The sequence below is a fragment of the Panthera leo genome, chromosome B3, assembly GCF_018350215.1.
Source record: "Panthera leo isolate Ple1 chromosome B3, P.leo_Ple1_pat1.1, whole genome shotgun sequence".
In the NCBI taxonomy this organism is placed as follows: domain Eukaryota; kingdom Metazoa; phylum Chordata; class Mammalia; order Carnivora; family Felidae; genus Panthera; species Panthera leo.
In genome coordinates, this window is record NC_056684.1 from 40585236 (window position 1) to 40601486 (window position 16251).

At 37.0% G+C, this 16251-nt stretch overlaps 1 protein-coding gene across 4 annotated transcripts in view; it reads right to left on the reverse strand.

The window, feature by feature from the left end:
- TRIP4 (thyroid hormone receptor interactor 4) overlaps positions 1-16251 on the reverse strand; it is a 64778-nt gene that overhangs the window by 44591 nt on the left and 3936 nt on the right. For 3 of the 4 annotated variants that reach the window (XM_042941730.1, XM_042941728.1, XM_042941727.1), the window contains exons 3-5: positions 14979-15112; positions 3549-3761; positions 2064-2142 (exon numbers count right to left, since the gene is read on the reverse strand). In XM_042941730.1, coding sequence (XP_042797664.1) covers positions 2064-2142; positions 3549-3761; positions 14979-15110 — 424 coding nt within the window. In that variant the 5' untranslated portion in view covers positions 15111-15112. The remainder of the gene's footprint in view (positions 1-2063; positions 2143-3548; positions 3762-14978; positions 15113-16251) is intronic. The other variant, XM_042941729.1, reaches the window with a different exon arrangement.

Consider the following 16251-nt stretch of genomic DNA (forward strand, 5'->3'; position numbering starts at 1 on the left):
CCAAATGTTTATGTATTCTTGAGAGAAATAGAGTGTGTGCAAGAGCGGGGGAGGGGCACAGACAGAGGGAGACAGATGATCCCAAGCAGGCTCTGCACTGACAACAGAGAGCCCAATTTGGGGTTCCAAGTCACAAACTGTGAGATCATGACCTGAGCTGAAGTTGGATGCTTAACCAACTGTGCTACCCTAAGCTGAAGTTGGACGCTTAACCAACTGAGCCACCCAGGTGCCCCCCCCCAAATTTTATTCTTTTAAAATGTTCATTTATTTTTGAGGGAGAGAATGTGAACGGGGGGGAGGCAGAGAGAGAAGGGGACAGAGGATCTGAGTCAGGCTCTGTGCTAAGAGCAAAGAGCTCAGTGCAGGGCTAGAGCTATGAGATCATGATCTGAGCCAAAATCGAAAGCTGGACTTTTAACTGACTGACTCACTCAGATGCCCAGAGTGGGGCTTGAACTCACAACCCTAAGATCAAGAGTTGTATGCTCCACTGCCTGAGCCAGCCAGGCACCCATGTCCTTAACAATTTTTATTAAGTGTTTTTCAACTATAAAAGACATAGAAAAGGGCATCTGGGTAGCTCAGTTGGTTGAGTGTCTGACTCTTGGTTTCAGCTCAGGTCATGATCTCACAGGTTTTGAGTTTGAGCCCTGCATCAGGCTCTGCACTGACAGTGGGGTGCCTGCTCAGGATTCTCTCTCTGCCCCTTCCCTGCGCTCTCTCAAAACATAGGCTAACTAAAAAAATAATAATAATAAATTATTAAAAAAAGACTTAGAAAAGAGTTGCAAAAAAAAAAAAGAAGAAAAGTTCTATATAACTTTCTGTCAGTTTCCCTTAATGCTAATACCTTATCTCACATAACCATAGTACAATTATCAAAAGAAATTAACAATCGTATCCTTCTTTTTTAATTTAAATTTTAGTTAATTAACATACCATGCAATATTGGTTTCAGGCGAATTCAGTGATTCATCACTTACGTACAAACCCAGTGCTCATCACAATAAGTGCCCTCCTTAGTACCCATCACCCATCTAGCCCATCTCCCACCCACCTCTCCCCATCAACCCAGAGTTTGTTCCCAACAGTTAAGAATCTCTTGTGGTTTGTTTCCCTATCACCTCTTTCCCCCTCCTTCCCATATATTCATCTGTTTTCTTTCTTAAATTCCACATGAGTGAAATCATAGAGTATTTGTCTTTCTCTCATTGACTTATCTCCCTTAACATCTGCGTTGTTGCAAATGGCAAGATTTCATTCTTTTTTGATGGCTGAGTAATATTCCATTGTATATGTATAGCACATCATCTTTATCCATTCATCAGTCGATGAACATCTGGGGGGCTGCACCAGTTGCATTCCCACCAACAGTGCAAGAGGGTTCCCCTTTCTCTGCATCCTTGTCAACAGCTGTTGTTTCTTGTGTTGTTAATTTTAGCCATTCTGACAGGTGTGAGGTGGTATCTCACTGTGGTTTTGATTTGTATTTCCCTGATGATGAATGATGTTGAGCATCTTTTCATGTGACTCTTGCTTTCAGCTCAGGTCGTAATCACACGTTTCAAGAGACTGAGCCCTGCATTGGGCTCTGTGCTGACAGCATGGAGCCTGCTTGGGTTCTTTTTCTCCCTTTCTCTGCCCCTCCCTTGTTCATGTGCACTCTTTCTCTCTTGCACAAAATAAATAAATAAACATTTTTTAAAAATATAAAATAAATGCTGAGAGAAGCACCTGGGTGCTTCAGTCAATTAAGCATCCTTCTATTGATTTTGGCTCAGGTCATGATCTCGTAGATCCTAGGATCGAGCCCCACATCAGGCTCCACTCTGACAGCATGGAGACTGCTTGTGATTCTTTCTTTCCCTCTTTCTCTGCCCCTTATCCACTTCTCTCTCTCTCAAAAAAAAAAATAATATAAAAAAAATTTTTTTAAACACCTGTAGGATAAATGAGTAAATAAAACTGCATCTTGCATACCAGTATACAAGAAAAACAATCACAGATACAACAAAATGTATTCATCACCATGGTGATCCAATCAGAACAATGTTGCCTACCTGACATTAGCTTCTTCAGCAATTTCTGGCTCTTGTTTGAGTCACGCTGTAAAATATCCTGTTCTTCACGAGTACATACCTATAAAGTAACAAGAACAAGACACATGATCCAATAGTTACATTAATTTTGTCTTAATATATCTAAAAAGTAACCTCAAATTACACATGAGGTATGGCAATAAAATGAGACCACTGGTGCTTTTTGTTATCTAAACCTAACAAAAATATACATATCCAAATGAGTTTGCCCTGGTCTCTTTCGATTTTTCCCTTCTTATGTGAACCATAGAAAAAACTGATCTCATTGGAAGTGTCCCTAAATGATTTGATAGCTAAAAAAAAAAAAAAAAGAAAAGAAAAAAGAAAAAAAATCTAACCTACTTTCAAAGGACAAAGATTTGCCATCATTGAATATTGGGGAAAAAATATAATACTTTTTTTTTAAAAAAGACTTCCAGTTCTAATCATTTAATCCAAGTCTTACAAAAGAAATTATAAACAGATGTCTTATTAGAAAGAACCAGAAAAAGCAAATTACAGTGCCACCAGTGAAAACTAGTCTTTTATACTATACATATTGCATTTGTCTTTGAATACTACTTACTTATAAAATAATGAATATATTAAGCAAAGAAAAAGTTCTATTTATTACAAAATGACTGCAATTATAAGGGAGGCAAAAAAGGAGTTACTTTCAAACCAATTTCATACTGAGTTTATAAAACTACAAGACTTCAAAGGCCAATCTGCTTTACATTACTCTTTCTTGAATTTAAGGATTCAAAAGATTTATCAGAAAACATGGAAATTGCCTAGAGGTTGCTGCAGTGGCACAAAGTTCCCACTAGCAGCTATAGGGTGTTTTTCTACAGAAAGCCCCATATCAGAGGATATTTACTGCTGATTTAAGAATGTATTTTTTCATTTTATATTTTTTATTGTAGATACTACATTTTTCAGGTCATCCACTACTAGCTTATTTTTTTTTTTCAGCTTAGTTTTTGAGTGTACTGTATAAAGGCACCAGAGAAGGGAAAACAAGGCAATATATAAAATGGATGCCTTTACCAACATCAAACGCCATTGCTTCTGCCAACCAGCTCAACTGGCAGAATAAGCTTTGCAGACAACTCATTAGGGTGTTTGTAAGACAGTCATTACTACCACACTCTTGAGATCATTCTCTCAGACAACGAAGATGGAGATGAGTTGTCCTGGAAATAGAAGCTAAAATAACCTGAGGATTATGTTATAGTACAAGACTTGGAGCCTTCAACAATATATATACTCAAAACTCTTCTCACTAACAGTCCTCAGTACTAAGATAGAACCTTGGTTTCTTGATTAATCGAATTCCTGCTACTAGAGTTTCCTGGACATTTGAGGGAAGAAATTTCCTAAGAAAAAAGAAATTACTAAGGATGTGAATGTCCCTACGTACTCAACCAAAAGATAATAAAATAAAATATAAAAGAAACAATTTACCAGAGTGCCACAGAAAAAGCAGGGGCCAGAACCTTCTTGTTCACAGACAATGCGCCCACAGATCAGACAGTTATTGATCAGCTTGTGCTTCTGGCCCAGGCAATCACAAGGATGGCGACCAGGAATCAGGACTGCAAGCCTGTCCTGTCCCTCTTTTGTGTATAAACTGACAAACTTTGTCTTCTTCTTTAAGGAGCTGCTGTTCTCCTGTGCCTAATTGTACAAAGATATCAGAAATAACATAAAAAAAATTAATGACGATGAAAATAGTCAAGAAAAGAAAAACCTCAGTTCTGTTCAATGACAACTTATATACTATCTAGGAACCATGACAGAAGGTAGTGAGAGAAACACAAATTAAGGGTTATAATCAAGGGTCTGAAGAAAGATTATATTCTAGAAAAGCTACCTGATATACCTTGCCTTTTTTGCTAGTAGCTTTCAGTCCCCTATTATAGCTGGTAGAAGGTAAATCTAGCAGTAAAAGCTGTTTACGGGACATATATAAGCATGCTTAAAGTGGAGATCATAAAAACAAAAATGTCTCTAAAAGCAGATGATACAGGTTTAAAGTAAGAAAAATTAAAAACAAATGGCTCAATAAGAAAAAGACAGATGACACAATAGAAAAATGGGCAAACTATCTAAACAGGAACTTCATTCAAGAAGATATCCAACTGGCCACCAGACACAGGAAAAGGTACTTAAGCTACCCTTCATTACTCATCAAGGTAATGCAAAAGAAACCAAAATTCAATACCAACCAGAATGGCTAAACTGAAAAAGAAAATACAGAAGAGTGCTGGTAAGGATACAAGAACAATTAAAGCTTTCATACACTGTCAGTGGGAGTGTAAACTGGTATCTACCAAAGCTGAACATATGCATATCTTGTGACTCAGCAATTCAGTTCTTGGATATATACTCAACAGAAATGTGTAAATATGTTCACCAGAAGACATGTAAAAGAATGTCATTGCAGCAATGGAACTGGAAACTATCCAAATGTTCAACAGATTGATGTATTCACTTAATAGAATTGTCGGTAGCTATGAGAATGAAAAAGTATAGCTATACAAAACAATATTGCTAATTCCCATAAACCATGTTGATTGAAAGAAGCCACAACAAAAGAATACACACTATATAGCTCCATTTACACAAAATTCATAAGCAGGCAAAACTAATCTATGGTGTTAGAAGTCAGGAAGGTGTTTTCCCCGGGGAGGGATGTCATTTTTTTTTGGGACAAAATGGGGGTCTTTTAGAGGAAGGGTGATGTTTTGTTTCTGGCTATAAAGATATGGTCAGTTTGTGAAAATACATCTGTTCACTTCTGTCTATATGTTGTAAAATTAAAAGTTTAAATAGAAAACTTTATTTATCAGCCTCTGTCTTAGTCCATTCAAGCTGCTATAACAAAACATAACAGACTGCGTAGCTTATAAATAACAGAAATTTATTTCTCACAGTTCTAGAGGCTGGAAGTCCAAGATCAGAGTGCCAGCATGGTTGGGTGAGGGCCCTCTTCAAGGTCACAGAAATGATTTCTTCTAGATCACTGTATCCTAACACAGCAAAAGGGGCAAGGAAGCTCTGTGGGATCTCTTTTACAAGAACACTTATTCATGAGGGTTCTACCTTCATGACATAAGAACCTCCCAAAGGCCCTACTTCCTAATATAATCGCACTAGCATTTCAACATATAAATTTGGGTGGGGGGGACATAAACATTCAAACACTTATTTATATAGATGCCTCTTGCTTTCCCTTTTCAGGGAAGAAACATCTTCAAGAGTTTTAGTGGATGGGAAAATTACTACAAGGAAAAGAACAATTCTTTGCTATGACATGCTAGAAGTTGAGATACCCAAAGCCAGAAGTTGAGATATAGAGATAATACCATAGAAGTCAACTTAGGTAAAAATTAAAATCTAAGAGAGTGCTAAAGATTTTATCTAATCTAGCAGGCTGCCATTTTTCAAACTAGTCAATTATATTTTTGGCTGTCAGTGATCATGGTGAGAAGATTAAAATCTCTAAGCAGAAACTTGTATTTGACTCCCATTAAATTATCCAGTAACATTAACATAAGGTATTTGAGGGCTGTGCTTTGATGAGTTCCCATATACATAATGGGCAATGAGTACATATTGAGAAATACAGGAGAAAAAGGAAGAACAGGACAAGTAAGAAAATTCATATCCTATCACTGCACTGCTTAAAACTATTCACTGCCTTCCCATTGTGCTTAGAATAAAATCCAAGCTACTTATAATGCCCTATAAAACTTTACATATGGCCTCCAGGTGCTCTCCAATCTCTCCTACATATCACTCTTCCCCTGTTCACTATGCTCCAGCCACACAGGCTTCTGATAATTGCTAAACACCTGTCTCCATCTCTCCTTTACACTTGTCATTCTCTCAATCTGCATGGTTCCTAACCCATCTCTTTATATGCTGCCTCCTTTTCTTTTTTTTTTTTTCTAATTTTTTTTTTTTTTTATGTTTTATTTATTTTTGAGACAGGGAGAGACAGAGCATGAACAGGGGAGGGTCAGAGAGAGGGAGACACAGAATCTGAAACAGGCTCCAGGCTCTGAGCTGTCAGCACAGAGCCCGACGGGGGGCTCGAACTCACGGACCGCGAGATCATGACCTGAGCTGAAGTCGGCCACTTAACCGACTGAGCCACCCAGGCGCCCCAGGGCTCCTTTTTATTGTTCAGTTCTGAGCTATAATTTCACTCCCTCTGAAAGGCTTTCCCTGAATACTCGACCTAAACTAGCTCCCTTCCTATCAACTACTGCCTATCACATTGCCCTTTTTATTTCTTTCATGGCAGTTTTTATAATCTATAATTAATTTTTTTTCCAACTGTCTTTTCTATGTTTCCTTTGAACCACTAAGATGTAACCTCTAGGAGAGCATAGAAACCTAGAGTGTTTTATTTACTGCTATAATGTATAATGCCTAAATCAGTTCTTGACATACAGTAGACATGCAATACAATTTTCTGAATTTTCTAAATAACCAAATGAACTGCATATAGAACATGGAGACAGATTTACCTACAAGACCAAAAGTGGAACTGTCAGTACACAGCTTGATCATTACTCATGATTCCAGGTCTATGAATTTGCCTACTAACTAAAATCTATTTGTAACCCCCAAATCAATACTCTAGGTGCTTTTACAACCATTTGTGGACATGAGCAGGGTGGCAAAAAATCTGAGCCTCTAAATGTATAGATTTCCCGCTAAGGCCGAGCGAAGGAATGATCTGCTTTCTTGTTTCAGCTGTCACGCTGTAAACAAGTGTCTTATTTTCAGTCTATTTATTATCACTTTTTTTGCATTTTTGTGCTTTTTCTTGATGATCCTAATATTTAAAATGGTCCCATGCATAGTGCTTACATGTTGTCTAGTATTCCTAAGCACAAGAAGGCTGTACCTTAAATAGATGTGTTAGATAAGCTTTCTTCAGGCATAAGTTATAGTGCTGTTGGCTCTGAGTTCAATGTTAATAAATCAACAAGATATATTAAAGTGTCTTTAAACAGAAACACACATAAAATAAGGTTATGTATTGAATGTTTGATAAAATTGCGACCAGATGCTCACAGAAACCTAATCCTGTATTTCTCCTATGTGTAATGGTTCAGAACTCACGAATTCAGTATACACTGCAGCTCTAACAAGAAATTCCTGTATAAGAGATAAACCATTTTTTCAAAATCATTTTCCAAGTTTGCTTAATGAGTAGAAAATACTTAAGAATTAAATACAGACTCAGAAACAGGTTGTTGAGGGATAAACTGCTCTTAAAGCATTAAGAGATATGAAATCAAAAGTTAAGTCATTATTAATTTGAAGATCTTTCCCTACCCAAACCTGGGAAGTTATGAGTGAACCATGGTTTTTATTTTACCTTTTGAAACCTATATAACAACAAGCACCAAGGTACCTTATTCATTAAGATCCATTAGTAAAAACAGTGAAATACTTTGTTAAACTAAGATTGGCATCTACTTAACTAAAAAGCTAGGTTGTAGCTGTAGAAACATTGCATAGTCAAAGCAAGCTTCTTTAATGTGGATTGGTAAATGAGTAAGTTGACCAAACAGACTAAAGCAACATAGGGCTAAATGGATTAAAAGATTAAACGATTATAAAAAAGAAACACTTAAAAAGATTGCAATATAAAATGTTAAAATATTTAATGGGGTGCCTCAGTTGGTTGAGCGTCCGACTTTGGTTCGGGTCATGATCTTGCGGGTCATGATTCCTGAGTTCAAGCCCCACGTTGGGCTCTGTACTGACAGCTTGGAACCTGGAGCCTGCTTCAGATTCTGTGTCTCCCTCTCCCTCTGCCCCACCCCTGTTCACGCTCTGTCTCTCTCTTTCAAAAATAAACATTAAAAAATGTTTTAAAAAATATTTATCAACAACTTTAAAATTTTTAAAAACTGAACTGGAATTTGTGAAAAAGCATCCTGAGGAAACTGACTCAAAGGAGAAAACATAGATAATGGTTTTCATGTTGTTTTCAACAACTTTCTCTCCTGGATGTTAAAAATTAATTTATTAAAAGTTCATTAATGTATTGTATGCTATTATTTCATGACTATTTTTAAAAGAACAAAATAAGACTTTAAAATTTTTATCCATTACGTGGGGCACCTGTTTGGCTCAACATGTGACTTTTGGTCTTGGGGTTGTGAGTTCAAGCAGCACATTAGGCACAGAGCTTACTTAAAAGAAAAAAAAAATTATTATCCATTATTTGATAACTCTGACCAGAAAATATTCTTTATGGTCTGAATTTTGCTTTTACATTAAGATTCTATACACTTGCAGTCACCACTTATAAAATATATATTTACACATGTCTATGTAATACTTCTACTTTATTTTTTTTTTAATTTTTTTTTTTAACATTTATTTATTTTTGAGACAGAGACAGAGAGAGAGAGCATGAACAGGGAGGGTCAGAGAAAGAGGGAGACACAGAATCCAAAACAGGCTCCAGGTTCTGAGCTGTCAGCACAGAGCCCGACGCGGGGCTTGAACTCACGGACCGTGAGATCATGACCTGAGCCGAAGTCGGACACTTAATTGACTGAGCCACCCAGGCAACCCAATACTTCTACTTTAAAAACAAGTATTTTACTGATAAGAGTAATACAAAAAATTACTCAAAATAATGTTCAGATGGATTACAAACCTAAATGTGAAAGTTGTAACTTTTAAACTATTAGAGGAAAATTTAGGAGAATATATTTTTCACTTCAGGGTGGGAAAATGCCTTAAAGCTTAAATAAGCTATAAAAAGCATAAAACAAAGAAAAAGATCAATATATTTGACTACATTAGATTTAAAAATTCCAGGGGCGCCTGTGTGGCGCAGTCGGTTAAGCGTCTGACTTCAGCACAGGTCACGATCTCGTGGTCCGTGAGTTCGAGCCCCGCGTTGGGCTCTGGGCTGATGGCTCAGAGCCTGGAGCCTGCTTCCGATTCTGTGTCTCCCTCTCTCTCTGCCCCTCCCCCGTTCATGCTCTGTCTCTATCTCAAAAAATAAATAAACGTTAAAAAAAAAAAAAATTAAAAAAAAAAAAAATTCCTGTGAGTCAAAAGATACCACAAACGAAAAACACAGACCAGCAGATATCTACAACACATATAATAAAAAAATAGTACATAAGGGGCATCTTGGTGACTCAGTTGGTTAAGTGCCTGATTCTTGATCTCAGATCAGGTCATGATCTCACAGTTGGAGAGATCAAGCCCAGAGTCGGGCTCTGTGCTGACAGTGAGGAGCCTGCTTGAGATTCATTCATTCTCTCTCTCTCTCAAAATAAATAAACAAATTAAAAAAAAAATCTATGTATTAAAGTAATATATAGAATAAAGAACTCCCATAAAACAATTTGAAAAAGACCATCAACTCAGCAGAAAAGCAGATCAAGAATATGAATAAGTAGTTCATGACGATCCAAAAGGCCAAAAAAAATGGAAATCAAAAACAAATCAACAAACTATTCAAATGACAGAGCCTCTATTTAGAATTCATGTGTGTGCAAAGCAAAATTAAATACTATTTCTTATACTTAAAATGGGCAAAACTTGGGGCACCTGGCTAGTCAACACCTCAGTCAATAGAGTATGTGACTCATGATCTCGGAGTTTTAAGATCAAACCTCACTTTGGGTATACCGATTACTTAAAAAATAAATAAATAAAAACAAGAATTTAAAAAAGGGCAAAACTTTAAAGGCCTCACAATATTAAACACTGGCAAAGAAGCAGAAAAGAGAAATTGCTTACCTTGATAGTAGGAGGATGAAATTGTTACAACTACTTTAGAAATTAACTGGGAGCACCTGGGTGGCTCAGTCAGTTAAGCATCCGACTTCAGCTCAGGTCATGATCTTGTCATTCAGAGTTCAAGCCCCACATTGGGCTCTGTGCTGACAGCTCAGAGCCTGGAGCCTGTTTCAGATTCTGTGTCTCGCTCGCGCTCTCTCTCTCTCTCTCTCTGCTCTCCCCCACTCATGGTACCTTTTTCTCCCTCTCTCTCTCTCTCTCTCTCTCAAAAATAAACACTAGGGGCGCCTGGGTGGCTGAGTTGATTAAGCGTCTGACTTCAGCTCAGGTCATGATCTCATGGTTCATGAGTTTGAGCCCCGCATCAGGCTCTGTGTTGACAGCTCAGGGCCTGAAGCCTGCTTCAGATTCTGTGTCTCCCTTTCTCTCTGTCCCTCCCCTGCTCTCTCTCTCAAGAATAAATAAACATTAAAAAAATTCAAAATAAATAAATATTTTTAAAAAACTTTTAAAAATAATTTAAAAAATTGGTAGTTCAATAAAAGAAAAATTAACAAAGCCTATAACCCAGTAATTCTAGTAACAGGTAAATACTAACAATTCTCAAATGTACCTGAAGGAAATACATACAAGAATGTTCACTGCAGTTTTCACAACAGCAAACTATTATAAACAAGATAAAAGTGCATTTATGACTTAATGGAGAAATTGAATCAGTGGAATCTTGAGTTAAGAGAAACAAACAAAATCTATGTATACCACAGATTGTTCTCAAAAAGTTTTAAAAAGCATCTGCAAAATGACATTATGTTATTAGCCTACTTTTTTTTTTTTTAATATTCCATAGTGCAGCCATCCAGGTATGGACTATGGTTATCTTTTTTTAATGTTTATTTATTTATTTTGAGAGAGACAGAGAGAGCATAAGCAGGGGAGGGGCAGAGAGAGAGGGAGAGAGAAAATCCCAAGCAGGCTCTGGGCTTTCAGCACAGAGCCCAAAGCGGGGCTTGATCTCACGAACCCAAGATCATGACCTGAGCCAAAATCAGTTCGGAGGCTTAGCCAACTGAGCCATGCAGGTGCCCCGTCTATTTACTTACATTTTAAAAATGTACTATACTACACTATACTATACTATACTATATTATACTATATGCTGTTAATATATTCCTATATACGAAAAAATAGACTACTGATTTTAAGATTCACACCAAATTCAAGATAGTAATCATCTGTAGGGCAGGAGGAAACACAACTGTGTATTAGTTTCTCAACGGTTAAGCACCTGACTACAACCTAAGCACTACTGTTTCTTTTTTGTGGAGGATGCCCTATGGTAAGTAGGATGTTTAACAGTATCGTTGGCTTCTACTCACTAGATGGCAGTAGTACCCCTTTGCCCCATGCTGTGCCAGCCAAAATGCTGCCAGACACATTTCCTGGGGGGGCAAAATCAAGAACCACTGGGTAGAAAGAACAAAGAGAATTTCAACATTCTTAGTAAGGGTCCATTTATTTTATTTATTTTATGTAATCTCTATGCCCAATATGGGGCTCGAACTCACAACCCTGAGATCAAGAGCTGCATGCTCTACTGACTGAGCAAGCCAGGCACCCCTCATTCATTCATTCATTCATTTTTAAAGAAAAGACCTGGGGCCCCTGGGTGGCCCAGTTGGTTAAGCATTCGATCCTTGATTTCAGCCCAGTCATATCTCATGGATTTTGAGTTCAAGCTCCTAGTTGGGCTCTGCACTGACAGCACGGAGCCTGCTTGGGATTCTCTTTCCTTATCTATCTGCCCCTCCCCTGCACACATGCTCGCTTGCTCTCTCTCTCTCTCTCTCTCTCTCTCAAAATAAATAAATAAATAAACTTTAAAAAAAAAGGAAAAAAGAAAAGACCCGAAGCAAATATAAAATATGTTATGAATTGGGGTACCTGGGTGGCACAGTCGGTTAAGCACCCGACTTTGGCTCAGATCATGATCTCACAGTTCACAAGTTCGAGCCCCATGTCAGGCTCTCTGCTGACAGCATGGAGCCTGTTTTGTATTCTCTGTATCCCTCTCTCTGCTCCTCCCCTGCTCATACACTCTATCTCTCAAAACTAAATAAACATTAAAAAAATTAAAAAAAAAAAAAGGAAATTCTGTCATATGCTACAACATAAATGAGCCTTGAGAACATTATGTTAAATGAAATAAGCCAGGCACAAAAAGACAAATACTGCTTGATTCCATTTAGATGTAAAGCAAATTCACAGAAAGAGGAAGTAGAATGGTAGTTGACAGGGACTGGCAGCAAGAGAAATGGAGAGCTATTTAACTGGTACAGAGTTTCAGCTTTACAAGATGAAAAAGTTCTGGAGATCTATTGCACAATATGAAAATACTTTTAGCACTACTAAAGTATACATTTAAAAAACTAAGATGGTTAAAAAACTTATCAAATTGTATATCTTAAATATGTACAATTACATAAGTATTTAATTACACCTCAATGAAGCTGGTTTTTAGGAAGGCTATTCTTGTTCATTGTAAAAAAGTAAAAAAAAATAGAAAATATAGTATAAAGAGGAAAATAGAGTATAAAGAGGAAAAATTAAAACATTTATTGTCATAACACCTGAAGAAACACCATTTTTAACATTTTCCTTCAGTCTTTCTATGTGTGTGCACGTGAAAATGTTTGTGTGTGTATAGAGTAAGTTTTTTTTTTGTTTTTTGTGAGAGAGAGCACATGCATGAGCAGGAAAGGTGAAGAGGGAGACAGAAAGAGAGAATCCCAAGCAGGCTCCACCCTCAGCTTGCAGCTGGACTCAGAGCTTGATCCCACCAACTGTGAGATCACGACCTAAGCTGAAATCAAGAGTTAACTACTCAACTAAGCCACCCAGGCTCTCCAAGTATTTTTTAAAGGCAAAAAATCAATTAAAAAAAAAAAAACTTAAAAAGACCTTTTTTTAATGTTTTATTTATTTTTGAGAGAGAGAGCAGGAGCAGGAGAGGGGCAGAGAGAGAGGGAGACACAGAATTTGAAGCAGGCTTCAGGCTCCGAGCTGTCAGCACAGAACCCAATGTGGGGTTCAAACCCACTAACCATGAGATCACGACCTGAGCCGAATGAAGCCTGGAGCCTGCTTCAGATTCTCCCTCTCTCTCTGCCCTTCTGCCACTCATGCTGGCTCTCTCTGTCTCTCTCTCTAAAATAAGTAAACATTAAAAAAAATTTTTTTAAACACAAAAAAATCAAACCTACGTATTTCGTTCACACATTTGTCACTCAATATTTTATGACAAATGTTTTCCCAAATGATATATTCTGGTGAACAATTTTATTAGTTGAATGATATTCCATCAAATGAGGGAAGTATAATTTTAGTCTTTCTCTTACTGCTAAACAGATCAGTTCACATTTTCAATAGTTCTTTTGTGTGCAATTCTGATTACTTTCTTATGTTAAATTTCTAAGTCATATTAACAAGTCAATAAGATAGGAACATTTCTGGTTCTTGATGTATGCTACCAAACTGTTCCCCAAAGAGTTTAAACCAATTAACATTGCCACCAGTAGTGTACAGGGGCTCTTGTTTTAATACAACTTCACCATCACTGAGTATTCTATTTTTAAAATCTTTAGCAATTTAAAATTATAGGCAGGGCACCTGGGTAGCTCATTGGGTTGAGTATATGACTTGGGCTCAGGTCACGATCTCATGGTTCCTAAGTCTGATCCTCACAACGGGCTCTGTGCTAATAGCTCAGAGCCTGGATTGGATTCTGTGTCTCCCTTTCTCTCTGCCCCTCCCCCACTTGTGCTCTCTTTCACAAAAATAAACACTAAACATTTTTTTTTTAATTATAGGCAATACCTCAGGGATTTAATATGTGTTTATTGATTACTAGTGATCAATACAATCAATAACACATTAATACACAAACTACCACGGTTTGCTTAGGACTTAGGAAAATCCCAGAATACTGGACTTACAGTGCTAAAACTGATAAAGTCCCAGGCAATTAGGGTGACAAACTGGTAAAGTTAAACATCTTTTAATGTTTATCGGTCATTTGTGTTTTTCTTTTGCTTACAAGGCTTCTTTGCTCATTTTATTCCACTTGGGAAAAGGCTTAAGTCTCTCTTTTTTTTTTTCCCCTTGAACTTAACATTATTTTGCAAACACTTTTCCACGTTTTATTGCATGGTCATCACACTCAGAATTTTTTGATCACCTATCTGCCATCTCAGCATAATTAACTATTCCCTTATGTTGGGAAATTTAGTTTCTCAAATTTCCCTGATTATAAATATTTCTGCTTACCTCACAGGGCTATTTTGAGAGCCATGAGAGAATACGAAAAAAACTCTAAACACTAAATGATGATGACGATGGTGCAATGGCAGATGGCTCAAGGTAGGAACACTCTTCTAATAACAGCTATAATTGTGCATTTTTTTTATTAAAAACCCACACACACAAAATGCTGAAAATGAAGCCTTGGTGCACTTCATCAAATATGTTCCATTATATATATTATATATATATGTGTAAGATATATATATACATATATATAAGTATAAATATGTAAGATATATATATATATATATATGTATATATGTATATCTTTCTCAATCTCATTTCTAACCAAGATGTCCTTATAATAATTATTTAATCAGGATGCCAGGGGCACCTGGGTGGCTCAGTCGGGTAGGCATCCAGCTTCGGCCCAGGTCATGATCCTGCAATTCATGGGTTCAAGCCCCACATCAGGCTCTGTGCTGACAGCTTGGAGCCTGGAGCCTGCTTCAGATTCTCTGTCTCCCTCTCTCTGTACCCCTTCCCTGCATGCACTCTGTCTCTCTGTCTCCCAAAAATAAATAAATATTTAAAAAAAATTGTTTTTAAAAATCAGGCTGCCAAAAAAATCTACCATACAGAAAGTAATGTATCATCATTATCACTTTTTCTCCATAAAATTCATGCATTTGTTGAATAATTGCCACTCTAGAACAATTTGCACACTTTGCTCTCTGAAATGTATCAGTCACTTCCTCTTTTTCATACAGCTAGGAAATGATTCATTCTATAAGCACTCACCTTGGCCAAATCAAAAGGTGTTTTGACCTCCATGGTTGTGTCAGGTTCAGCAAATGCAGGAACTTCCTGTCTATTTCTGCCTTTCCTCCTACTCCTCTTTAGCTGGTCTCCTGATCTCTGCCCATCCAACATTTCTTTAAAAGAAAAAAAAAATTATACATATACGTATATAGATTGATAATAATGGGATTCATTGGTGAACTGATAGGTAATAAACAGAAGGTGATGCTGAATATTTAGAGTGAAGATATGCAGTCAGGAAGGTTTTTACATTAGCTTTTCCTCTCAAACCAGAATTAAATATAAACCATAATTTTCAAGATAGTCAATGGTAAAGACTACTGGCTGGGATTAAGAAAGTAAATTAAAATCTGCTACTTTATTTTATTTTTAAAGTTTATTTATTTATTTGAGAGAGAAGAGAGGGAGGGAGGGACAGGCAGAGAGAGAGAAAGAGAGGGGGGGGAGGGGGAGGGAGGGAAGAAGAGATAAAATCCCAAGCAGGCTCCATGCTGTCAGTGCAGAGCCTAACATGGGGCTCGATCTCACAAACCATGAGATCGTGACCTGAGCCAAAGCCAAGAGTCAGATATTTAACTGGCTGAGCCACCCAGGTGACCCTAAAATCTGATATATTTTAGATTATATAATAATAATGACTTAGATTATTTAGTTTGGTATTTATCTTTCATATCTTTTAACTAAATAGTTACTTCTAAATGCTATTCATACTAAAGTTGGTCAGCATTTACTTTCATCCAGGTATACAGATAACTAAAATTTAAAAAAAATTTTTTTCCCAATGTTTGTTTTGAGAGAGAGAGAGACACAGAGAGTTGAGTGGGGGAGGGGCAGACAGAGAGGAGACAGAATCCAAAGCAGGTTCCAGACTCTGAGCTGTCAGCACAGAGCCTGATGCAGGGTTCGAACTCAGGAACTGTGAGATCATGACCTGAATGGAAGTCGGATGCTTAACTGACTGAGACACACAGGTACTCCTGAAAATTGTTTTTTTAAAACATGGATAAATTTTTCAAACTATTCTGAAACCACATTTTTATCTGCAAACAGGTATTTTTGTGATATTTTCTAAGTTGAAAAAGTCTCAACAAAACAGTATTGATTCCAGTTTGAGTAGAACTGAAAAATACGGATACATATGATTCTGCTTAAGTTAGCTGTGAGGAAATAGCAGTTACAGAAAATATGAGGTTCTATAAACCAGCCCATTACTTAATTATATTAACTTACCATCTTTTTCTCTAAATTTTTT